This window comes from Poecilia reticulata, linkage group LG10, assembly GCF_000633615.1.
Source record: "Poecilia reticulata strain Guanapo linkage group LG10, Guppy_female_1.0+MT, whole genome shotgun sequence".
Lineage (NCBI taxonomy): Eukaryota > Metazoa > Chordata > Actinopteri > Cyprinodontiformes > Poeciliidae > Poecilia > Poecilia reticulata.
In genome coordinates, this window is record NC_024340.1 from 23,455,777 (window position 1) to 23,479,944 (window position 24,168).

The 24,168-nt window shown below is 41.4% G+C and overlaps 4 protein-coding genes across 9 annotated transcripts; 2 read left to right on the top strand and 2 right to left on the bottom strand.

Moving 5' to 3' along the window:
• The first annotated feature begins 623 nt into the window (after positions 1-623).
• On the top strand, positions 624-12,853 carry LOC103471351 (uncharacterized). Of its 5 annotated transcripts, XM_008420288.2 has the most exons (7): positions 659-704; positions 818-843; positions 1,557-1,670; positions 2,009-3,267; positions 3,803-4,675; positions 5,169-5,273; positions 6,297-7,521. In XM_008420288.2, the coding sequence occupies exons 3-7, from the start codon at positions 1,568-1,570 to the stop codon at positions 6,564-6,566; spliced, it is 2,610 nt and encodes an 869-aa protein (XP_008418510.1). In that variant the 5' UTR covers positions 659-704; positions 818-843; positions 1,557-1,567; the 3' UTR covers positions 6,567-7,521. The 5 variants fall into 5 exon arrangements, with proteins under 5 accessions (XP_008418511.1, XP_008418509.1, XP_008418508.1 ...); XM_008420289.1 differs by lacking the exon at positions 6,297-7,521 and adding an exon at positions 12,766-12,853 and having other exon boundaries at positions 624-843; XM_008420287.1 differs by having other exon boundaries at positions 624-843; positions 1,513-1,670.
• cryba1l1 (crystallin, beta A1, like 1) lies at positions 7,768-9,946 on the bottom strand. Its single transcript, XM_008420290.1, has 6 exons — positions 9,836-9,946; positions 9,526-9,608; positions 9,280-9,398; positions 8,703-8,844; positions 8,481-8,623; positions 7,768-8,385 (listed from the first exon to the last, which is right to left on the bottom strand). Exons 2-6 carry the CDS (start codon positions 9,598-9,600, stop codon positions 8,238-8,240), a joined length of 627 nt encoding a protein of 208 aa, XP_008418512.1. The 5' UTR covers positions 9,601-9,608; positions 9,836-9,946; the 3' UTR covers positions 7,768-8,237.
• Positions 12,854-13,299: 446 nt separating the features above from the next.
• On the top strand, positions 13,300-15,068 carry crybb1l1 (crystallin, beta B1, like 1). 2 transcript variants are annotated; one of them, XM_008420291.2, is made up of 6 exons: positions 13,300-13,398; positions 13,493-13,590; positions 13,681-13,799; positions 13,901-14,033; positions 14,121-14,263; positions 14,351-15,068. In XM_008420291.2, the coding sequence occupies exons 2-6, from the start codon at positions 13,498-13,500 to the stop codon at positions 14,520-14,522; spliced, it is 660 nt and encodes a 219-aa protein (XP_008418513.1). In that variant the 5' UTR covers positions 13,300-13,398; positions 13,493-13,497; the 3' UTR covers positions 14,523-15,068. The 2 variants fall into 2 exon arrangements, with proteins under 2 accessions (XP_008418513.1, XP_008418514.1); XM_008420292.1 differs by having other exon boundaries at positions 13,358-13,403.
• A 1,697-nt stretch (positions 15,069-16,765) lies between these two features.
• On the bottom strand, positions 16,766-21,820 carry cabp2b (calcium binding protein 2b). The gene is made up of 6 exons (XM_008420285.2): positions 21,673-21,820; positions 18,720-18,750; positions 18,505-18,639; positions 18,128-18,237; positions 17,341-17,488; positions 16,766-17,268 (listed from the first exon to the last, which is right to left on the bottom strand). The coding sequence occupies exons 1-6, from the start codon at positions 21,715-21,717 to the stop codon at positions 17,243-17,245; spliced, it is 495 nt and encodes a 164-aa protein (XP_008418507.1). The 5' UTR covers positions 21,718-21,820; the 3' UTR covers positions 16,766-17,242.
• Between the last annotated feature and the right edge of the window lie 2,348 nt (positions 21,821-24,168).

Below are 24,168 nucleotides of genomic sequence, written 5' to 3' on the forward strand. Positions count from 1 at the left end.
CGTTCCTAGGTGTAGTGAAATCCAAATTAACTTTATAAAGAATCTGGTTTATAAATTTCTTATTTTACAAAGAGAGAGAGAGAGATTACATTTTCAAATAAGGCCATAGTGGTTTGGAAATGTTGCTGTTTTCCTTATAGAAATGAAATCTTTTGAAAAATAAAAGGGGAAATGTAAGACATCTTCTTTTCAATTCTCTTTCTACATTTAATTCAAACCTTATATCGTGTCGTGAAAGTATTTATAATTTATAAGATCTACAAAAATATCATCTAAAATGGTATTGTTATATTTAGCTTTTTACTAGTTTGAATTTCTAATGTTGTTGTTAATCAATGAGCTAATTCTGTTGGTAAAGGGTAATTTACAATCACACAAAGATAAAAAAAAATGTGTACAAAAATAACTCACTTTCTTATTTTGAGTAAAAGAAGACAACAAATGCAATCCTATTTTAATTACAAATCAACAGAAATCTCAAAATCCAGTCAAAATTGGATTTAATCGTTTTGTTTTGATTCACAAAAGAAGCTGGAAGTACGTACAGAAACCCTCTTGGCTTTATTTTCACTCTTTGGTTGCCTATCCAAAGAGTCAGGTTTTGGTCATTGTGGAGAGCCACTGTCGCCACCTGGCGGCGACAGTGGCAAACTGCTGCCTCGCTGCCCATCCCGCTTTGCTGGCGACCACCAAAATGACCCGTGGTTAGTCTCTACCTCTTTTAATCAGACGGAAATAAAAAAAGAGAGAATAAAGACTCAATTCACACGTTCGTGTTATGTATATAAAATATTCTTTTTACATTTTTGGACTTCAGAAATCATTTTAGGGCCCTTTAAGACGGTAAGTACCAACGGTGTCGGACACCTGCGCGCGTTTTACTGTATAGTMATTTAGCTAGCATAGAGKTTGTTTTTGGCAATAAAACTCAGTAGAGTTATTAGACTGTATATTATGGTGTGTTTGAAGTGGTAACTAGCAGCTGGACTGTCAGGACCGATTAAATATGCTTATTTTTGAATAGTCTGGTTTTATAGTTAGCCTGCAAAAGGTTTGTAATGCTAAACTCAGGTGTGCTTGATCCAGGCGACTTGCCTTTGAGCCTGGACCCCYGTATATGTCTGCCTAAAAGTGATAAAGTTAGCTGATATAATTAAAGGAAAACTGAAGTSATATAATTATTTTAATGTGTAAAAGTTTGCCTAAGAATGGTTTTAAAAAGTCATAAGTCTCATAATTACCAGTGTGTTGRAATAAATAGGATAATTATGTTTATAATACTATTTTATATACAGKTGAGACAGACAAAAACMCACTTAAAGTGAAAAATAAAGTTACCTATATGAGTGACTTCTGTTTTTTATATAATGCMGTGTAGTCTTTGCAAGAAAAAAAATGCTGTGATGAATTTATTTTAAATAATTTTCAGGTGGGTTTTTATGAAAATGACAAGATTCAGATAATCRAGGCTTTCTGTTATGAATTAAAAAGCATACTTGTGTTATCTTCCAGTCTGATTCACCTTTATTCTGTGCCTTTTGACTCCTGCTTTGAAGTGRATGGAGAAATGTGGTGCTACCAGAAACCGGGCTTCGAAGCCCTCATTGTTGCTGAACTACGAAAGCAGCAGCAGTGCAGCCAGTTCTGTGACACTTTACTCAAAGCTGGAGGTACAAACTCACTCACAAATTAGTACAAATGCATTTTTGTTGATAATTTACATAAGGTTGCTGCTGATGATTACTTGTGGGACAAATATTTGCAAACAGTTCTGTGCAAATTTTTTATATTACTTAGGGTTTTTATATAGGGGAGCAGAAATTCTTGCAATATGTTGTAAATGGGTCTTTATTAGTAGTTATCCGAGCTGTTTTTGGAAGTTTTCTTTGCACTTATGCTGCTTTCTTGCTCAATGTGACTGCAGAACAAGATCAAATCTAAAGGAATATCTTTATTTTTCTAATGCATATTGTTTAAACGGTTTTTATGTCAATCTTTTCACCGTCAGGTCTTTCAGTCCCAGCACACAGTTGCATTCTGTCGGCCATCAGCCCTCACATCTCCTCGGCTCTGTCGTCCTCTCCGGCGCCCCCTTCTGGACAGAGCCGTCTCCTGGAGTTCCAGGCCCTGGGCGCCTGCACCCTGCTGCACATCATCCGGCTCCTTTACTCCGGAGAGATGGCCGGGGAGGGGGAGAACGAGAAGCAGGAGGCCATTTACGCTGCAGCCAAGCTCGGCATCAGCGGCTTGGTGGAGGTGACGAAGAGCAGGGGAAGGTTTGGTGGAGGGACGGAGCASTACGCGGAGGTGGGGGTCCAAACGGAGCCACAGAGGACAGAGGAGCATGAGGGGAGGCTGGTCAGGTGGAGGAGAGAGGTGAGGGATGGGTCCACCTATATGTGGAAAGAGGCGGAGGTGTCAGGTGGAGGAAGAGACATGTGGACTCAAACTGAGGAACAGCTTGTCGACTCATGTCCTCCTGTCCCCGCAGTGGTCCCCTATGAGACCATCGACATGAGCGTCCTCCAGAGTTTAGGACACACAGACTCTCATCAGCTTGTCACTGTCATCTACCCACCTGAAGAAAACCAAACGCTGCAGTACACTGCTGCTCCACCAGGCTGTCTGCAGGAATCCACAACACCTAGAAGCACATCTGTTGCCATCGTGACGCCACAGTACGCGCCTCTTCCTGCTCCTTTTCCTGGTCCTCTTCCTCATTACTCCACCCAGACGACTCCCTGTGTGGTCGATTCTCAGAGCTGCTGGGCCGACCCTAACCCAGAGGAGTGGGAAGGAGAGAGGTTGGAGCAGTTTGAGGGAAACATCGTGGGATTCATCAACCACTTCCTGAACCCGGAGAAGAGGGAGATCCCCCGCAGGGGGCGGGCAAGGAGGAGGCCAAGGGGTGCCCAGGCAGCCAGAAGCGGACAGGAGAGGACCAGGAGACCCAGAGGGAGGCCGAGAGGGAGGGGGGGGCAAGGCGCGTTCACTCAGATGGTGGATGTGCAGGAGATTGGGGTGAGCAAACTGCAGAAACTGTTCCTGCACAGGTGGAGGGTGAGGACGCCCAGAGCAGGTCAGGGTGGGGGCGCTGTGGGCAGGAGGTTACACCAGAAGACCAGGGAGGAGCTGGAGCCGGCCAAGAAGAAGCCGAGGAGACGTGGAAAGGTGTTTGAGGAGGACCAGAGTCAGGAGTCGCAGCAAGGCRGAGGGGGAGTGAACACCCAGCGGGGGAGAAGAAAAACCACACAGCAGGTTGCCAAGGTTAGGGAATATAACCACTCAGAATTMTGAAAATGAGAAAAAAAATTCCTGAATTTTCTAAAATTAAATCTTCGAAAAAGAAAAAATTGATTCGTCAATTAATTGTATCGCCCAGCCCTAATACTTAGATATGCTGAAGCCAGAGCGAACACTGTTTTATCAAAGTGTCTTCACACTTCAGTGCCCTTTCTGTGAATCACTTGGACTGAAAACCAATCAGAGCGCATCATTGCTTAGATATTTTTTATGGGGAAACAGTTTGTGAAGTTGAACTGAAGCTGATCTACAGTTAGAAAGTGTCTTTCTTCAGTAAGTAAGTTAGTAAACTTTATTTATGTAGCATTTTTTACAAGTCAGAAACCACAAAATATAACTAAAACACAGCAAAACTAATAACACACACTCCTGTTTTCACCAATTACTCTAAGATTAAATTAGCCTTTTTTTATAATATTTTTCTTCAGAGTATATGTGGTTTAACTGAATATTTGGGGGTTTTTGCGTCATAATTTGTGTTTTCTCTCTCTGATTCCAGGCCAGTCTTCCTATTGGCACGGATCAGATCTGCAGGAACCAACCAACACCATCCAACAACCTCTACAGTGGGCCTAGTGTAACGTCTTATAGTCCCTCCATTCGACCGATGCATTCGCATGCTGCACCATACGTTTCCCCAGCACCATCCCATCTCTACAGCCCACAGTTTGCTCCTCCAGCTCCTCCGCCTCACGAGGACCAGCCTGAGCACATTGATCGTTTGTTGGAGGAGGTCTTTCAGGATCTGGACATCTTACCAAACAACAAAGCTCCTCTTTCAACAGGCAGCAACACTCCTGGCAACTCTGCTATCCAAAACAAACACCAGGCCCAGATTAGCAGTTCTGAGATGCCAGTGCTGCAGCAGCAATGTGAGGGGGATCTGAACGACATTCTGGAAAACTTACTCCAATCATTTGAGCAGCATGTTGAAAGTAATAACACCAGCCCTTGCATTCAGATCTCTCCAGAAGCCAGTCAGCCAGTTCAGAGGAAACACAAAACAACCAAGAGTCATGAGGAAATCTCTCACACACCTTCTCTGCAGCGCATAGTCAAACGCTCTCAGACACCTGGAGTACAGAGGGCTGATACCGGACTATCAGACACCCAGGCCGTTTCCTCTAATATCTTCAAATCCGTCACACCAGCAAAGAGGCCGAAGAGAAGGAGGTCAAACTCGTATCGGTTCTCGTTAGAGAAGAAAAAGGTGAAGAAGCTGGCACCGTCGAGGGACTCAAAGGCCGTGTCGGGTCAGGATCAGCAGGAGAAGCAGCTGGTGCAGAAACCGGTGGTGAAACTGGCTAGAGACAACTTGCTGTCAGTCAGAGCGACGCTGCAGGGAAACAACTGTGAGCTTCCAGAGGAAAAGGTGACTAAACTATCTGCAACCTGCTGATGTTTTCCAGATTTTCAGTTTTTCTGAAGAGGACCAAGTAAATAGAGTAAAAATGGCAGCTAACTGAAGATGATAGACTGTCTCACTAAAAAGTAGCTTTAGGCAAAACTAGATCATCACTGTTTTTTGGAATACCATTTAATTGTATTTCAATACTTAGCCTCAAACAGTAAAACTTATATAGACGCGTTACRCAGCGATATATTTGAGATTTAATTCTGTTTATTCTAAGGATTATCACTTAAAGCTTATTTAAACAGAAAAATCAATTTACCCGAAAACTTACATATGAGTAAAAGATTCCTATTACAATGTGACAGATGACCTAATGTGTATTTTGMAGCAGTAAACAGGTCCCTGTGTTTACTGYTGCAAAATTTAATGAGTTGTACAAAGCTAAAAGGTGATGATGACTCTTGCAGAAAATGTATCAACTCTTGACTTTGGTGTGCAATACTTCCTGCAGGGTCCATCACCATCAAAGGGAAACTCCCATTTTGGCCATTTCAGAAGGCACTTGGTCACAAAGTTCTACCCAATCAGGAGCAGATTTAGGGATCCACACATCCAGGTGAGCATGAACCTTTATGGTAAGACAAATTCTTCTGGTATTCAGGGTTTTCCCCTTGCTAAGCCTGTTGCTCAGGGCGCTAGGGCAGTCCTCCAGCCACCCACCCTGTTTTTGAGTTAAAAAATGTTTAAAGTTTACAGGAAATTTAAAAACATCAATTGATAGTTATGYATTTTTGGAAGACTTGAAGATTAATACCTAAACACCAACTATAAAGTGCTTAAAAAAAGGCAATCATTAAAAAGAACTTAATAAATCAACAATGGTAAGCCTGGTGGGGGCACAAATAAAGCCTGGTGGCCCGCCAGGCTTGTAATACACTGAGGGAAACCCTGGGTATTATTAGGATGTGAAGAAGCACCACTRATTTGCAGTTAAAGGTTTACTTGCAGACTTATTAACTTGGGGCTATTGTTTGATTTTAAAGGCTTTCAGTGTACGTCTCAATATTTCCCCGTTTCCCTCCCTGAAGGCTTTTTTTCCTGTCCCTTTGGGCCAATGGTAATCCAAGGTTTGTGGTGGGGATGATGTTGTCCACACAGTCGATCATATAGTTAGTCACACACTGAGTCACGGCATCGATGTCCTCTAAACAACCTGCAGGCCTTCTTCAGCTTCCTGTGATCACTTTCTCACAGCTCTCTTCTTTACAGGCTGCCTCTGAACAAGGGGATTATATTCCACCTAGAGAAACATAAGACTGGTCTAAATKTCTTGTTTTGGAAACATAACATAATTGGAAAGAAACTAAACTGATGACTTCATATGTATTRCCASCAACAGCTGAGGGTGAAATATAAGCAGTTGMCAAGATAACATTTTTAAAGTCTCTTGGAAAATAGTATGTAGTAATAGTAGTAATCTTGCTGTTAAGGTTTCATTTCGGGGCTGTAGAGACGAGACTTCACAATAACATGTGAAGTCTCTGTTGACAAGCACTGCTTTTAAGGATAAGTGAATCCACTGCCAAACAACATGAAGCTAAATCTTTGAGGAAGTTAACTTTGTGCCGTTGGTTTTCAGGACTTATTGCCTTTTCTGGAGGAGGATCCTGTAGAGACAACAAGGCCACCAAATCGAAGGCGTGGCGGGCCAAAGAAAAATGGAAATCTTCTTAGTTCATCTCATGTTGAGAGCACAACAACTTCAGAGAAAAACCCTGAGACAGAAAAATGTGAAACAGTCATTGAGGAGGATGATGTAGATGTGGTGGGAGGTATGGGGCCAGCCCCTGAACCTGTCATCATAACCTGGACAGACTCTTCMGAAGAAGAAATTGATGTTGGGATCTGATTCAAAGAAGTTAGTTATTTTCATCGGTTTGCAGGTTTTCACAGCTAATTTGTGGCTGTTCAGTTTGTTTTAGCTGTAAACAAAACCGTTTGGAGGGTTTTAAAGCCAAAGGGTGAGAGGTATTTTATCTTAGTTGTAAATATGTTCAGCAATCTRATTCAGATGTGTAAGATCAGGGCTATTTTTAAAGGTTACAAAGCAGTGTTTGAAGAATGAAGTCTTCTGGTTTAAAGCATTTTCATGTTGTAAGCATGGCCTAGTCAAAGTCCAGGCCTACAGTTAAGAATCTGYAGCAACACTTGAAAATTGCTCTCCACAGATGTCCTCATTCTGATGAGACTGGAATTGATCTGTTTCATAAAGTAAAATTAGGAAAATGTTAAACGTTTCACAAAGTTCTGACTCAGGAATGTACAGTTTTTCTTTATGTGGGCATCTGACTAGAATGACTTTAGAAAGTAAAAGCAATTCTCTATCTGTGAGGCGCATCTGAACWAGTTTCCAAATTTCTAAGTGGATTGTGCATTGAATTGGGAGTTGGCGCCCTCTTGTGTTGACAGGTGCTTCCTGCATGCAGCTGAGAATTGGGAGACGAGTCTGTTTGTCGCACTCTTCTCATGTGGGATAAATAAATTCTGTTGCATCTTCATTTCGATTAGTTTCTGAGCGCCATGTTTAGCAGCTCCAGTTGGGGGTGAAACGTTTTCATAAACTGGAACCRTTTCTGTCGCTGTAGTGACGGGACRAGAAGGCTCGTCCAGGGCAATGTTCATGCTGTCATGGGGTGACTGACTATATGCACAAAAACACTTTTTAAATTTTAGTTTCTAAAACCGTATAATTTTTTAAATGTCACGCCACATAAGCTAAAATCCAAATAAAAGACTGACGTTTGTGGTTGTAACCTGATAATATTTTGGGAAATTRCTGAATAAATGCTTCTGTATGCACCTGAGATGTTAAAACTTTTGATTATATCTTCCAAAAAGATTTGYTTTTTTKGSCCCYKKTTWRKTTAAWYTTTTYMWYMRRWWRRWTYYWARKTTKSSKTYMWYYYYTWRKTTTTTTTTTTCTTCTTTTTTTGCATTGTTTTCAATGATTCGCCCACAGTAGAGCCATCTGAAATAATTTATCTTTTGTTTAAATAATTGGCATGTCATTTGAGCCTTATGGAAGAGGGAAGGAATAAAACAAAACCACGTGAAGTAAAATGACTTTATTAGTAATCAGCATGTGGATCGGTTTCCTTCACACAAACAACACATCTGAGCTGCACCTCTGCTTCATTCAGCAGGGGGGATTATTCCCTGGGTCTCCAGGTTTCACACCTGTCTGATCGATTTCTTGTCCTCTCCACTGAGCTCGGGCTAGAATACAGCTCAGGTGTGTGCCTGCTGCGTGGAGGAGCCTTTAAACCAAATAAAAAGACACTGAGCGTCATTAATGTCAGCTTGTGTGTGAAGTGTGTAATTCCCTGTGCTTTAACAGTGCGATATTGTCTCTTATCACACTCTGGCAGCGGCTCTGAATCGTTGTGCGGTGTTGTCAGGTTGGGGCGGCTCAAGTCAAGAGGAAGAAGAGGAATGAGGGGAGGGAAAGAGAGGGAGAAGAGGGGGTTTGTGGGTATAGGGGAGAGGAACTGCTTGRCCTCAATCTCAGCCCATTCTCCTCTCAGTGCTGAATGCGTCTAATGGACTGGATCTGAGGGGTCTGGCAGTGAGAGCCCCAGTTCCTCCAGTGCTGGTAGTCTCCACTGTGTCTCTCACACTCCATGATGTACTGCTGACCYCTGTAGCCAGGGAACTGGTAGCACACGAAGCTGCAAGGGGACAGCAGCAGGACGGTACAGGGTCAAAGAGAGTAAYRGAGGACAATCTGTGTAGATCCTGAGGAGCGTTTTCAGCTAGAACTTACGCGCCRCACTGCACGTGCATGGAGCCGACCTCAGGCATCATCCAGCCCATGGCCTGCAGAGAGGGGTAGTCGTCGCAGATCTCTGCGTTGCGGCCCATGAAGTTCTCCCTCTCGAAAATGATCATGCGGCTGCTCTGGTGGGACTGGACAAGAGCACAGAGATTGATYGTGTCTTCAYGTTCTCAGTCGGTCGGCTGGACAAGGTGAGGACGATGTACTCACAGCGCAGTAGATGGGGCGGAAAGACATAAGACGCTCCACATGGTAGGAGATGTTTCCGCTGTAAGCGTCCCAGTGGGGGTACTCTCCCCTCTCCATGATGAACTGCTGGCCCTGGAAGTCGTGGTGCTCGAAGCCCACCCAGCTTCACACAAAGACACAGAGACAGACCAGCTTACCAGAGGGCTCCCTGTTGCTTTGTTGAAGAGTAGAAGATATTAAACTGATGGTATCAATTGTGATTCACCCAGATTTTCCTAACTTGAAGTCTCTTTCTTTTCCATTACCAGCCCCTACTTGCTCTCAATGATTTCAACCTCTAAGATCTATGTTAGCTGTGGTCATAAACAGCAGTGAAGCTTCACCAGACTGGTCAAGTATGTTATAGATAAGCAGAGTTTGAAAGCATTCTACCTGAAATATAAATACTGCATCCACACCATTGCAGTTTGCAATTTTGCAAGTATTAAAGTTGTAATGACAGTTGAGATGCAATATATTGTACATAAAGATATTGTTTTGGCTAAATTCAAYTTGTGCAGCTTGYTACTGTCACTCCAAAAAATCTTAAGAGACTTACGCTCCGCTCTCCACCCTGATGGAGCGGATGGTGTCCATTCCGCACTCCTGGATGTTGCAGCATTCGGAGGTGAACTCCAGGCACTTTCCTTGGAAATGCTCCTGCTCAAACACAGTCACCTGAGGAGACAGAGCAAGTTACCTAACCTGGCTGGTTCTCCTTCACACTGAGCACAAAATTAACGGATCATAGAAAAAGTTMATTACTCCATGTTTCCTGTTTGTGTAGAGAGGAGCGAGAGATTACCTTGAAGAAAGGAGCCATGCCCATTCCTGAGTTGACCAAAGGCTGCATCATTGGGGACCTTGTAGTTTTGTACATCTTGACTCCTGATTGAGGACAAGGAAATAATGTAGAACAATTAGCATTTTACTTTTAGATTATCTCTTCCTTGTATAAATTATGGCGGTTTTCATTTGAGAATCGTATATTGCGTCTATTGGTTGTTACTAAAAAAGTGTAAAATGGAGGAGATCTGGGCTCTGGTTGCAGTAAAAGTGCTTCTGGATTTGAGAGTGAGAGCGACCCTGAGCTGATAGAGCAGAGATGTCCTTACCTAGACTGGCACTTTATTGGAAGAGCTCGGAGTGATACGCGCCTACCGCCTGCCTCGCGTAGAGCTTTGAGAGAACCTGGCGCTTCAGTTTTATACCGACGGGTGGGCGGGAGGCGCGCTCAYCSGGGCGCGCCCGCGTCTCTCTATGAGCCCCTGTTCGAATGTCCACACGGCACGGCAGAGCCGGCGAGGCGCGCACCCCGGCGACCCTCTGTGACCGCTGCACGCTGTTGTCCTGCCGCATCGACCAGCTCAGCAGATCCTATAGTTCCCCTGGCGCTGGAGAACAAAAGGCGCTCCGGCATGTTCGGACCCCGGTCAGCAGTCCAGCGCGCTGCCCGGCACAAAGGGCGGGGATCGGGGTGGAGAATGTCGGGGATTAGGGTGGCACACAGAACGACATCTGTGAAGGTCTGAGCTAATGTATAGAAATGTTACAGAGAGGTCGAAAGTCAATCTAACTCAGATTTTAAAGTCTGCAGGTGCTACCGCTCTCTCGCATTAATTGGTGAAGGTGCACGTGCACAGGTAGCTGTCTGGTTTGGCTAGCTCATGGTGGCTTATTAGCCCAGTGGTTCCCAAAGTTGGGGTCTGGATGCCACAGCTGGACGTAAAGCACAAGTTAGAAGGATTTGGTTTGGTCTCAAGTAAACAAAAAGAAATAAAAGATGTTTGTAAATAGAATCGTTTTATTATAATTGTTACAAGACAGAAAATTTATTTGATATTAAATTTTGCATATTTTTGCATCCAGTCTTTTTATTTTGCTGAGACTTAGTTGTAAAAAGCACCGACAGATTTAAATTTCTGGGCTACATAAGAATGAATAAATTCATTGAATGAATTGTCATGTAATGATTTAAATTATTAAAACAGAAAAGAATGGACACATTGCCGTCATTCACAAATACAGGAGCACAAACAACGTTAAAATAATTTAAGAAGAATTATGTGAGATTTAAAACATTTCTCTTATTTTCACTTGGCAACTTTTTAAATTCAAGATATAATTCAAAATCCGTCTTTTTACATATTAATAATCCTTATTAATAATAATAATAGTAATAATAATAACAATAATGCTTCATTATGTGGATAGAAATCTGAGTGTTTCATCTCAGACTGCAGGTTCTTTGAGTTTGTAAAAGGAGAATGGGAGACAGGCCTCTCAGTTAGACGCTTCCTCTGTGTCTCCAGCTCCCAATTTTTGTCCATGAGGCGAAAACTAGAATTAAAACTGTCCCCTGTGATAAAGTTTTTAATTTGAGTGACTGATGCTATCCTTAGTTTTCACTGTAGTTTTGCTGCTATAGGCTTGGGCTGCTGGAGGATAAACTGAACTGAGTATTTTCTTACTCTCAAATATTCAGTTCTGTAATTTCTTTCTCATTAGAAATAACAGGTGTAACTTCTATGTTAAACCACGTCTTGGTTTGTAGTGTTGACACCTGCCTGGGTTTCTCTTTCTGCGGTTGATACACCTGCCCTGTTTTTCTGCGTTAACCTCGTCTCTCCCAGACAAAGCAATGGGAGGAACTATTGCTGCAACCAACTCTGCTATGTACTCTGGTTGTTTTTCATTTTGCTACTGGCTCTGTGCTTATGTGTTTAGCTGTGTTTCTAAAGCTGCTATTTACTTTTTGCTTCTTATGTGACATAGAAACATAGAAAACGGCTGATCTAAGTACCGTTAGATCAGCACTGCATTTGAAGTAGTAGCATAAATAAGCCTAAAAAAATCTAATTTGTACTTTAGAACTTCACTCTTGCTGAGTTTGACCATAACTGGGCCTCTACCCTAACTTTAGGAAGCACTGCTATAAAAGACAGAAGTAAAAGTAGCAAAGCTGAAATTCTCTTTTACTGTATAAGTAAAATTTATAACAGCTATCACAGACACTAAAATCAAAGTGTTTCACAAAGACAAACATAAACAAGAATATAAAAAGTGACATAAAAGCTATCCGTCTAGTTAAAAGCCTGTCAGAATAACAATGTCTTGGAGAGTCACTGGGACAAAAGAGTTACAGAGCTACAGAGCTTTGAGGCCTGAAAAGCAAAATCGTCACCCGTTTTAAAATTAATCACCAACAACCTCTGAGAAGAACAGCAAGGCTCTAATAAAATCTGAGAATATTCAGGGGCTGAAGTTCCCTGTGTGTCAGGACCAATACTTTAAAACTGCATCATGTAGCAAATAAACAGGGAGTCAGTAAGGAGGCCAGAACAGCGGTAATGTGCTCCCCTATATTTGTCCTTGTTGCCGCATTTCACACAGTCTGATTTGTTTTTCTAAGACATATAAAAAGACTGTAACAATAGTCCAAACAAAATGAGACAAATGCACGAATCATCATTTCAAGCTCATTTTTTGACACCTGTAATCTTAATTTAGAAATATTAATTCAATAATTAAACCAATTTTGAACCAGTTGTTTAGAATGATCACCAAAGCCTAAAGAGCTGTTGAAAATTACACTCCTGTTTGTTATATTGGTTTGCAAAGAAGGTTGCAAAAATGTATATGCTGCTTGATAACATAGATCTGAAATGAGAGTTTTTGTCAGTATTTAATTTTCAGATAGCTGTTTGCACGCCATTGTTTGATCAATAATGTCAGGTAATTTATAGATCTCTGAAAGATCAAGGAAACATTTATATGCTAATGATTTGATTATTTGCACTGCAGCACAGCTAGTTGTCACAGGACATTAGAAAAGCAAGAATTTAAAACTCTTGAAACATTACTTGAAAAGCTGTGGGATCGTTTTATTTGTTGTTGCATTAAAATGATATTCTGTAGTTCTGATTGCGTTGGTGAAACAGTTTTTAGGATTGGAAAGGCTGTAAAAAGCTGAAGCTGCTACTCAAACAAGCAAGAACTAAAAATATAGTCTGCTCCTRCTTGGGTTATTTTTCTTCTTTTGCAGAACAATAGTTCTGAATTTTCCCACTGACGTTCCTGACTTGAGCCAGCTGCAGCCTCGCTGGGATGCCAAGTCTCTGCTGCTGCCGCATTTAAAGCAGAGAGCTGAAAAGTTCAAGATCAGCTGGAGAAGCAAATCTACCAAACAACTGGATTGGATAACTAAAGATTAAAAGGTGTGCCCTAAAATAAGTGTTTTTCCTTGCATTTTCAAACTCATTGGAAAAAAGAAAATTCTTATACACCGGCTTCACTAATCACATGCTCTCACATTGGTTATAATTCATATTTAAACTGCGTTGTTCAAAGTCAGTCGCAGTCAGACTAGCACATTTAATGTCTGGGACCTGCTGATAAAAACAGGATGATAAAATAACCAAAAATTAGAAATATGATCCTATAAGTGATGGCAGCTACACCACATTTGTCGTCCCGTCCCCTGCTTCTGTCCCACCTCTCTGCCCGTCCCCCTCTGATGATGAGGAGTTTCTTTTGTCCCCCTGCTCTGACCTCAGCAGGTTTGTTTCTCTCCGCCTAATCCTCCTCCTGTGGGCGCCAGCGTATAAAAGCGAGGGGCGCTCTCCGAGCCGCACACACTCTGAGTGAGGCTCGGCGCAGGCATCACACACATAAACAGGTAAGGTACGCTGCACACCTGGAAGTCCAGTCCTTTCTGTATCTTCACTCAAATCCTGTTTTATAAATTTTATTTTTTTTTATTTTTTATTCAGCAATCATGTCCACTGGAGATAAGCCCAAGACTTCCTCCCAGACTGACGGCAAGGCCACCCAGGGCAAGAAGTCTGAGATGGGGATGATGTCCTACAAGGTTTGCCATTCCTCCCTGAGCTTCCCCTCTGTTAACATAAGCTAATGATCACATAGCGAGTGAGTTTCTCTGTGGTTCTGTGTCTCCCAGATGTACGTGTTCGATCAGGAGAACTTCCAGGGTCGCATGATCGAGATCGTCAACGAGTGCATGAATGTGTGTGAGATGGGCATGGACCGCGTGCGTTCCCTGCGCGTTGAGTGTGGACCGTAAGTTTCAGCCAGTGTGCATACATTTACGTGTTTTATTTTTTATTTTTTTTTTGCCTAAATTGTTGCATTGATGTCTCCTGACTCTGTGTTTCCTGCAGCTTCGTTGGATTTGAGCAGATGAACTTCTGCGGTGAGATGTACATCCTGGAGAAGGGCGAGTATCCCCGCTGGGACTCCTGGAGCAACTGCCAGAGGAATGACTACCTGCTGTCCTTCAGGCCTGTCAGAATGGTACAAAAAGGAAAAAAAAACTTCCACTGTCATTCTGTTTTCAGTAAGATCCGAGATCTTTCATTTTCTCAACGTTTTCACCCTCAGGACCCCGAGAAGCACAAGATCTGCCTGTATGAGGTGGGAGAGTTCAAGGGCCGCAAGATGGAGATCATGGACGACGACGTCCCCAGCCTGTTCTCCTATGGCTTCACAGACAGAGTGGGCAGCATCATGGTCGGCTGTGGAACGTGAGTACTAAACTACCAAAGAGGAGATCCGGGAAACAAAGATCCCAGCTTTATTCACCCGTCTTCCCTTCCCGCTCCTCTCCCCAGCTGGGTGGGATACCAGTTCCCCGGATACCGCGGCAGCCAGTACCTGCTGGAGAAGGGCGACTACAGGCACTTCAACGAGTACGGCGCCCGCTACCCACAGTTCCAGTCCGTGAGGCGTATCCGTGACATGCAGTGGCACCCACACGGCTGCTACACCATGGCCAGCAAGTGAGGCTCAGGGAAGGAGAGAAAGAGAAAGAGCGTTAGTGAGGGAGAGGGGCGGAGGAAGAGGGAGCGGGGGAGAGATGTCTGAGGTCTTCATCTCAGTGCCTCTTGAAGGTCTGTGATCTAACGGAGTGAAAGGAGAAGGTCTGCGTCTGTCCCCCGCCCCCCCGATCAGAGACGAGACCTATGTGGAACGACCAGCTGGACCAGTAAAAACCACCAGATCCACCCTCCATCCCTCTCTGTCTCTACTTTTCTCTTTCTCCCCTCTGGGCTGCACTTTGCTTCCCCCTTTTTCTTCCTTTTTTTTTTTWAAACTCTCTCAGTTCAAACCCCCTCCACAGTCGTCTGAGACACCAGAGAGGAAACTCAGTACCTCTTGCTGTTTTACACACACGATTCTCGGCTCAGGGTATGATGCACCATGGGAAACTGAGTCCCACTCCGCCCCCTCCGCCCCTGTCTCCTCTTGCCCCTATGCTTTACAAACCCTCTCTGCTGTACAGAATCTTGGCCAAGTTTTCAATAAAAAGAAAAACTTTGATTTCAAAGATTTTTTGCCGTTGTTACTTATTAAAAAAACAGTAGTAATRATAACGAAACAGAACAGACAAAAAGAGCAACATCACAGCCGGGTYATGACGGTGTTGAAGCTTTTACGTACATAATCAAGCTGTGAGGTTTGGAAGATGCTGTGCAGAATCAGATGTTGAAYATTTCCCAGTCACACAATGTTCAGTAAAAATGTCTGTAGTTTATAGAGAAGCTGAGGAAACAGGTTCGAACCCCACTGCTGCCAATCATCTGATATAATGGGGTATAGCCTACTGGAATCACTGGCTTTGGCTGATGACAGGCATTTGTAATGAAGATTGTGCAAAAATGTCAAACAAATAAATCCAATGAATGAGAAAAAAAATACAGTAAAAGAATCATGATTAAATTAGGAAAATAAATGTAGCATGAATGAAATGTCTCACCCTTTAGATTATTTATGTTTATTGACAGAAATTCAGTTAGCACTTATATTTTGAATGCATTTTTGTTTGATCTCTGTAATTTCAGTCCTAGTTGTCTAGTGATAATAATAACTATTACACTTTATATTAAATTGTCAATAAGTTACTTATACACATATWTTTTTAAACATGTCTTTTTTGTGACAGTAGTGCTTTATTAAATTGACACACTTTTACTTTGGGAGAGCTCATTTTTATGATTGAACACAAATTATTATTCTATAACATATTTTCTCWAAGGCTTAATAACGCTCAATCCAAAAGTGTCTTTCTTTTTCCTTGGTAATGATCGACTGAACCTCCAAGAGCAGAGACGTTGGCTGTAGATGTTAGCTTCTGCTGTAGCACTGAGGCAATTTCTGCTGCTGCACATTGATGCATATTAAAGTTTAAATGGGATTTAATTATTAAAACAGGCATTTATAAACATTTATAGACACGGATTTCATCWCACTGATATGATGTCGACTCACCYTACGCTGCTGCATCAGCTTTGACTTCTCCAGAAAGCCTTTCCACCAGGTTTAATAGTGTGCTTACGAAAGATTTGCATCATATTTCCATAGCAGCATTTGTGAGGTCAAACGCTGATGTTGGACAGGAAGGCCTGCTTGTCATCCCAGATCTAATTCATCCCAAAGGTGTAATCAGTRTGAGGACARGACTCTGTGCAGGTCACCGCGTCTTTATGGAGCTTGCTTTGTGAACGGTAAATACTCATGTTGAMACAGGAAGGGGTCTCTGCACGCTGTTCTTGAGCTAAACTGAATCCACGTTAAATTTGGAYGTCTGTAGTTTGTTTACTCTGCAGAAAGTTGGTGACCTCTGCACACTGTCCAACCAACGTCTGCTGACCCCACTGATTTTTATCTGGCTTAAGAATTGATGACCGTGTTGCTGTTATTCCTAACATGGAATAATACCACAAGAGTTGAGTGCAGAATGTTTAGTAGTCATGACATTTTAGGATTATACTTAGAGCACAGGTGGCRTCCCATCATGGTGCCAATCTGGGATCCACTGAGCTCCTGAGATCAACCCACTCTTGCACAAATGTTTGTAGAAGCTCTTTGCATGCCGAAGTAAAGGACTTTATACACGTTACCATAGAAATGATAGAAACACCTCAACTATAAATGGTTTAGGTGGCTGTGTGAATTCTTATGCTAAAATGTTGAAAATAGCTCTATAAGATACAAATCCAGTTTATTATTTTATTTGTTTTCTTTTTCTTCTTGTYTTTCTGTRATGGACCTTTTATAAAACATGTTTCAGTTTCAGTCAACCCATGACAAAAATGCTAAATCGAGACGTTTTGAAACAATATTTTATCTCTACAAGGTGTTTTCTCATGTTTCTTCCCCATTTGGTCWCTATAAATATAAATAAAGGTCAGTGTTCTATGTACTGGCTTCTCTTTGTCCATTTTTATTCATTATTAAAATCTGAATGTTTACATTTTTACAAACATTACACTCAAAAACCAACCACTCACATATAAAAATATGTTAAAAAACAGGAAATCATACATTTTTCTTCTGCAAAACTGATATGTATTGCACTGCTGTTCATATTCTTTCATTCACCTTTGTTTYATATTTTCCTGTTTCATTATTTAATATAAAAATATATATATTTATCACAATAAAAATAAAGTTCACTGCAGAACCCTGCAGTTCCCTTTTCCTGCGTGGGGCAGCTGGGCTCATCAGCGAGACATCATCCKCACAAACTCTGAGAAGACGAAAACAGAGAAACGAATGTAAACATGGATGCTGAAATAGTCGCGTCGAAATTCTCTCTTACCCTCAAAGTCCACCTGGCCGTCTCCGTTGAGGTCRACGTCCTTCAGGATCTCGCTGATCTCTCTGTTGGTCACTTGTTCGCCCATCAGCTTCTTCATGGCTTCACGCAGCTCCGTCAAACTGATCTGACCGTCKCCGTCGGAGTCAAACTGAGCACAGGCAGGAGGACAAATGTGACAAAAAGCTCAGCAGTCTGGGGGAAGGAAGAGTAAATTCCGGTTCCTGATTTCCTGTTTCCCTGCGTCACTGTTATATTACAGCCAACTGCAAAATATGCAAAGCTGATTCCCCTGTTTTTGCTTTCCAAACACTTTTCTGTCATCACATTTTCAAATTTATTTATGTGAAAATGGTAAAGGGAACTAAGAAAAATACAACTGCAATGACAGATGACTGTAAATAAATGATTTATATTTAAAAAAAATGTATAAATGAGAATAAAATTGTTATTTTGTCCTAGCAATTTTTWAAAAAAACATATGCATACTGCACTGATTGCATCCATCRCCTTTTTGGGATTTTTGAAATTGATCCTTATTAATCAGATTTACCTTCAGACTTTGATTAGGCCACTTCAGAACCTTTATKTTTTTAAATTAGTATAAGGTTTTTTTTAATTGACTCTTTTAATGATGGATTTTTGAATGTTGTTGTGTATAAGTTTAGTTCCAGCAGCAACAGGTGAGACACCAGCATGAACTGCATCATTCAATATCTCTAGTAACGGCGGCTTAATTTCTTTATTCTTTTAATAATAATAATTGTAGTTTTTTTTTATCTATCTGAACCTCTTTGAATGCGTCTCGTAGCTCTTTGACTCCGATCATGTCCGCTGTCTCTGCCAGCAGCTTCGGTCCCATCAGCTCCACAAAATCCTCAAAGTCAATCTTGCCTCCACCTGAAACACACAAACACACAGTCAAATACGAACTGTTCCCTCGCTCGTTGTTACAGACTAATCCACATAAGATACAACATATTTTCTCACATAGTGCTGGTTCGGAGAACATTAGATCTTGGATCAGGTTAARTTGATAAGTTACATTTCTTTGTGACGCCCTTTCTTCCTTCCAGTTTCCTCCCCATGTCAAAAACCACCTGGTGTCATATTTGTTTCATTCCTCTGTGATTTGTGTTCAGTTTTGCGTTCAGTCGCTCCACTCACTGATCTGCTGGCTCAGTTCGATGAGCTCCATCTCGGTGGGCATGTATCCCATCGTCCTCATGCACTCCCCCAGGTCTCTGTGACTGATGTAGCCCTTCTTGTTCTTGTCAAACTCCACAAACGCCACGCGGAGCTCTGATCACAAACGGAAAACATCTTATTACTCTGAGGCATTAAAATAAGCTGAGGTTCAGTTTGATTTGCTGTCGTCTCACCTTCAAGCTCCTCTGGTCTCAGCTCTCTGTCCTGTTGGGAGAGAAAAGTTTCAGGAACTGAAAGATCATTTGGTAAATCACAGAGACAAAGCTACATCAAAAAATAAAAAATTTGCACAAAAAAATCACAAGTCAGCTCACGATTGCTCACTAAACAGAGATGAAATGAAGCTGAACACAACATGATACGGTTTTATGGGAGGAAAATTCGACCGTTTCATTTGCAGAACCAAAATGAGTTCACTGTTACATTCATTTGATTAAATAATAGTTAAAAATGCCACGTTTTACTTTTAGTTTCACAAACCCAGGCTAAATTAACCCCACCTCTCACCCACTGACTCCTGTGTTTCTGGAACGAGAACTAACCATTGGAAATTCAGCAGAGGGACTTTACATATTCAACACTAAAATTTAGCCAAATTTTCTTGAGAAAATGTCTCATGTTGATCTGTTAGTGCGGAGAGTACGAAGTGCATCACAGTTTACCAAATGGATTTAGGTCTGGACTTTGACTGGGCCGTTCTGTGTGCTTGGGGTCGCAGTCAGGCTGTTAGCTTTCAGTCTTGTGGCCTTTTAGRTTTTTAGGTTTATCTGTCTTCCTATCAACTCCCACCAGCTTGGTACAGAAATGCATTACCACTGTTATGTTTGACAAAGACGATGGTGTGTTAGGGCGTTTTCTAAAAACGAGTGGTTGCGTTGGACTTTTTTTTTTTTTACAAAGGACAGTTGAACACTATCTTTTTCACAACTTCATTTAAAAAGCTTTTGATGATTTCAGCACATCATCCACTTGCAGAGTCCAAAAAACTTGAACTTTTGGTTAATTGGTGTATTTGGTTTCCTAGAAGTGTGTGCGCGCGTGCGTGCGTACGTGCGTGCGTGTGTGTGCGTGCGTACGTGTGTGCGTGTGTGTGCGTGTGTGCGTGCGTGTGTCCGTGCGTGCGTGAGTGTCTGTGTGCATAGTTGTTTGTCCTGTGTGTCTCTATGTTGCCCAATAGGTTGGTGCCACTAAGTGGCCTTTACACAATAGAAGGATAGATGGACTGATTTATTGCCGTGTCATATTTGACGTTTAAAAGATAATGCAGAAAAATTATAACTTCTAATAAGTGCCAKCAATACATCCAAAAACTCTCAGTTTAAAGGAGATGTTTTGAAATTTTCGGAGTTTCCAGCCAGATAATTTAAGATGTTTTTGCTCTCTTATYCAGACCTAATTTGCTTTATCGCCCACTCGTCTCAGTTGGAAAATAACACTCTGGCCTGTGCCAGATTTTAAGCGACAAGCTTCGCAAATCCGCTCGATAATTTTCCATTAAAGCCAGTAATCAATCCCTCCGAGCRTGTCGCTGAGCTGGGGGATCTGATTGTCTGACCCGGGCCTGTGTGATGAAGGGAGGAGGGTGATGAAGGGCCCAGACGTGGGGATGAAAGCCGACAGTGGAAAAGCTTAGCGAGGAGGACACAGAGCGCTGCCTGTTACATACGAGCATCTGAACAAAGCCCTGTTTTAGGAAGACGCAGGCTGGGCCTACGATGTTGTGCAGAACTTTGTAGTTCTTCATCAGCGACCTGAAGGAGTCCTTGAACGTCTTATCCTCCGTATCCTGATTCTCCTCGTCCTCYGGCTGCTGCAGACCCTGCTGGCCCCTCGGCCTGCGCCGCAGGGTCCCATGCATGGCCTTCTTATAGAGACACAGCAGGCTGTTAGATCACAGCTCTCACTGCCACAAAAACCTGAGTAATCTCTTTAAGGGAAACAAGGTTTGGACCCGTGTTTTCTGAGCCCGCAGACATGAGTCCGAATGGGACTTGAAGCATTACGTTATATAAGATCCTCACTGTTTCACAGAATTCCTAGCTCACATTTACRTCAGKTTTTATTCTGCAAAATATGTCAAAGAGCATTTTGATACTTGTCTTTTTGTCTCCATCCTGCTGAAATTCWATTAGTCAGAARATATTTTAGATTTTCATCTTACACGTAACGTCTTCAGATCAATGCAAAAGGCGTTTTCAAATGATGATTAAGACCTTATTTGTAAAATAAAGGAAATAACTCAAAGAGAGGACAACATGAAGTAGGATAAAAGGCCTGAAAAAGTAACATCACGCTCTGATCCACARGAAACTGAGAAGTCACCGACATCTACATGTTAATCTGAAAGATCTCCAGATATAAGGAGATGTTTGAAAATTTAGATAAAAAAAATAAAAATTACATGATGGACTCAGACTTCAATAGAGAGAATAAATTGAGGAGAAAATAGCAGCATTCTTTATTTATTGCACTATCCTAATCTTGTTGGAAAATAAAAGATWATTGTTTATTGTATTTTCTGGGATGTTAAATCAAAGTTAAATTGTGTTGTATCTGAAACTTCTAGTTTCTTACTGGACAGGAAAGCAAATGAAATCTGGTGATTTGATTTTGTTTTCTGTTTGAGGCTGTACATTATGTTTTCAACTTAGTTAGAAGAGTTGCACAAATGGGAAATGGCTGTAAAATCATYATATTCAATAAATTACAACATGATTCCATGAGGATCTTTTGACAAATTAAAACAGGCTCTTAAAAATAACAAACTTTCAAGCAGGGACTAGGAACACTTTCTTTTATCAAACGTAGATTTATGAGTTTGATATGTTTTTATTTTTTGGTAATATTCTAAACATATAATTGCATTTTAAATTAACATTAATTGGAAAATCACCAAAATGAAATTGTAAGTCTTTAAAATATCTGTCAGTGTGTAACTRATCTCTACATTTGTTTTACTATATGAAACAAGTTACTGAAATAAATGAAGTTTCACTAACATTTTATTTCATTCAATATTAATAAAAGGAAATAAATACATTTTCGCCAAAAATAATAACAACAAACAAATAAATAAAAGTTATCTAGCAGCTACAGATTTTAAAATAGTGAACAAGTTCCTCCTACCTTCCTGAGTTTGGTTTTCATTGATGGTTCTGTGCAGTTACCCATCACCAAAACTCCAGATAAAAAACTTCCTCCCTGCAGCTGCCTTCCCCCGTCCTCTCCTTTATTTTCCTAATATGTTGCTCGGATGATATCAATGCACGAGTTCCCACCAAACTACAAACTAACTCAGTCAAGCCCACCGAACCCTGTAGTTGTTTCTGCAGACGCAGCATCTGTTCCTCCTCCCACTGGGTGGGCTTCTAACCCACCCATCCAACAACCCCCTCCTCTGCTTTCTCTTTCTCTGTTGCTTCGTGGTTTTGCGCCATGATTCAAACGAGTTCAGGGAGGAGAGTTCAAGAGGAAAAGCTAGGAGACCACAAACAGAGAGGCGTTAATCCCCATGTCTGATTAAAAAGGCGTAARAAAGGGAACGAAGAACAGAAGGACAAAAGAGGCAGAGCCAAGTCCAAGTGAGTGTCCTACTAGATGCTTTATGCTTATGAAAGGCCTTTTAAGTTAAGTTTGAATTTAACTTTGCTTGATTTGACTTAAAATACAAAAATACAGTCATTAAAAATGCAAAGATTATTGGGAAGGAACTGTGAAAACTAGCAGCGTGAAGAAATGTTGGTGAAAGAGAGAAGAGAGAATGACTTCAATTTTAAGGCAAGCTAAAAAAAAAAATCCAGAGTAAAATACTTTCCGCAATAGGCAAGACTGACCACTAGGTGTCACTGTAGCAGACCGACAATCTTTGGAAAGGTAAATGTTGTCAACTCGTCGGAACCTCCAGGTAAATTTGATTTAAACACTTTGTATAAACTTACATTTTTAGTGCAGATAGAGCCAATAATTACGCCCTTGAACTTCCAAACATTTTGGCACATTACAGCCTCAAACCTCAATGTTTGTATTCCGTGGCTTGGATCAACACTAACTGAGCTCATACATGCTTTTGATTTTCTTTCGTGCAAAATGGAAAGTGTTGCGCGTAGTTCTTTTTTTTTTTNAAAGGGAACGAAGAACAGAAGGACAAAAGAGGCAGAGCCAAGTCCAAGTGAGTGTCCTACTAGATGCTTTATGCTTATGAAAGGCCTTTTAAGTTAAGTTTGAATTTAACTTTGCTTGATTTGACTTAAAATACAAAAATACAGTCATTAAAAATGCAAAGATTATTGGGAAGGAACTGTGAAAACCAGCAGCGTGAAGAAATGTTGGTGAAAGAGAGAAGAGAGAATGATGGTTTAAGACTTCAATTTTAAGGCAAGCTAAAAAAAAAAAATCCAGAGTAAAATACTTTCCGCAATAGGCAAGACTGACCACTAGGTGTCACTGTAGCAGACCGACAATCTTTGGAAAGGTAAATGTTGTCAACTCGTCGGAACCTCCAGGTAAATTTGATTTAAACACTTTGTATAAACTTACATTTTTAGTGCAGATAGAGCCAATAATTACGCCCTTGAACTTCCAAACATTTTGGCACATTACAGCCTCAAACCTCAATGTTTGTATTCCGTGGCTTGGATCAACACTAACTGAGCTCATACATGCTTTTGATTTTCTTTCGTGCAAAATGGAAAGTGTTGCGCGTAGTTCTTTTTTTTTTTTTTTTGGCTTTCTAAAGACTGAAATCGTTGACAAATCTTAYGTCCACAGAAACTCAAACTCAAAATGTAGCTCTTCTTTATTTACTCTGCTTCACTGTTTCTGCTGAAGTAAGTCATCCCCACTGCGTGATGCTGCCTGGCAGTACTGTGTATCAGTTTGTTAGTGGAGGCTGTTAACAGTGTTAGTGTTGGTTTAGTTCATTAGTTTAGTTAAGGTGTTCTGGTGTTTCCTCCATTCCCTGCATGGATTGTTGCTCACTGCAAACAGGATTTTTTTTTTAATGATTTCATTTAAACGATGGCTTTCTTTTTGACTCTCTTCCTTAAATTCCTGAGTTGTGGAGTTCAGTTCTAATATTTGTCCTGTCAACAGATTATCCCACCTGAGCTGTGGMTCTCTGCAGCTCCTCCAAAGTAACCACAGACYTCTCAGCTTCATGCCTCCCCCTCTAGSCTGACAGGCTTACATCTGTGTCATATTCTGTTTCGTRTTACATATGAAAAAGTGCTTCCTGAAATGTCCAAATGTTTCYTTGGATGCAGTCGTCTCAATGWCTTCCTGAATAAATCTTGCTTATAAATCTTRCATAAACTAAAACGTACTTCAGCCTTTCTCACGTCTCTGTCCTACCATTGATAATAGGGGAATTGCTGCTCTTTAAAATATTTATATGGACGCTAATCCTACTTGTCAGCACYGTGGAGTTTTTCTATCATCTAAATTATTCCCAACAGAACCGACACCAACAGCTGCAACTGAAGATCCTCGGCACCGGCGACCAGATTAATTACCAGCCTGATTCTCTCCTGCTGCTCTCACTGATCACTCCGCTAGAACCTCTCAGTAGGTGAGCGTGTGTGTTTGTTTACGTCCCGGGGATTGTGTACATTTTGTTTGCTTGTT